The 1013-nt window shown below is 56.0% G+C and overlaps 1 protein-coding gene across 1 annotated transcript in view; it reads right to left on the reverse strand.

The window, feature by feature from the left end:
• IAH1 (isoamyl acetate-hydrolyzing esterase 1 homolog) overlaps positions 1-1013 on the reverse strand; it is a 10679-nt gene that overhangs the window by 8946 nt on the left and 720 nt on the right. The window contains exon 2 of the mRNA XM_014540560.1: positions 905-957. Coding sequence (XP_014396046.1) covers positions 905-957 — 53 coding nt within the window. The remainder of the gene's footprint in view (positions 1-904; positions 958-1013) is intronic.

Raw genomic sequence — 1013 nt, forward strand, 5'->3', positions numbered from 1 at the left:
TGCACACCCCCCACTGGGGATGTGCCCGCAACCTAGGTACATGCCCTTGACCGGAATCGAACCTGGGACCTTTCAGTCCGAAGGCCGACGCTCTATCCATTGAGCCAAACCGGTTTCGGCAATTTTTTTTTAAAAAAAAGAGGAAGGGAGAGGGATAGATAGGAACATTGATGGGAGAGAAACATCATCCAGAGGCTGCCTCCTGCCGCCCCCTACTGGGGGCCAAGCCCTGAACCCCGGCCCTGTGCCCTGACCGGGAAGCGAGCTGGTGCCCACTGAGCCACACCAGCCGGGCTGTTTTCACCTCTCGAATTGGGACACTGTCTCCCTGTTCATGAATTCCTCGGCATACACTTCAAATACCACCATCATCACTATTTCTGATATAAAGAGAATCTTGGAGGAAGGAACCCTCTATCGAAACTTTGTGTTAAGAATCTACTCTGCGTTCTCGCAACTGAGCTCACTAATCACTGACGTCACACCCACCAGGTGCCGGAAGAACCTGTCGCCTCTACGTGGTGAGCAGCTGTGCTCTTTCGGACCCAAACCCTTCATATGTTTTTCACAACAGGGTTTGCGGTCACATGGTGGCAACGTTCTTTCCCTGAACCCCGAGGACCGGCCAGCGAGGATGGAGGGTGGAAAGGGCACCGTCCCTCTCTCTTCCTGGGATGCACCCGTGCCCGCCATCAGCCTCAGGGGCCAGCCCGGGCAGCTCCGCGGTCCGAGTGCAGCCCAGTCACCCAGGTTGTGGGTTCCGCCCGGGTCAGGGCGCAAACCAGAACCAACCACTGGCCGCCTAAGTAAGTGGAACAACAAACCGATGTTTCTCTCTAAAATCAACCCATAAACTAAACATGAAAAAACCCCAGCACTCAAGTGCCAGGTAGAAACTGCTCACCTGACCAGCCTGTCAGCCAGGGACGCGCCCCATCCGCCCTGTTGGAAAGAAAACTGGAGAAAGAGCAGCCCGTTAGTCCTGGTCCCTGTCCGAGGCCATGGTGGGCGGG

The sequence above is a fragment of the Myotis brandtii genome, unplaced genomic scaffold (genome assembly GCF_000412655.1).
Source record: "Myotis brandtii unplaced genomic scaffold, ASM41265v1 scaffold247, whole genome shotgun sequence".
Taxonomy (NCBI): Eukaryota; Metazoa; Chordata; class Mammalia; order Chiroptera; family Vespertilionidae; genus Myotis; species Myotis brandtii.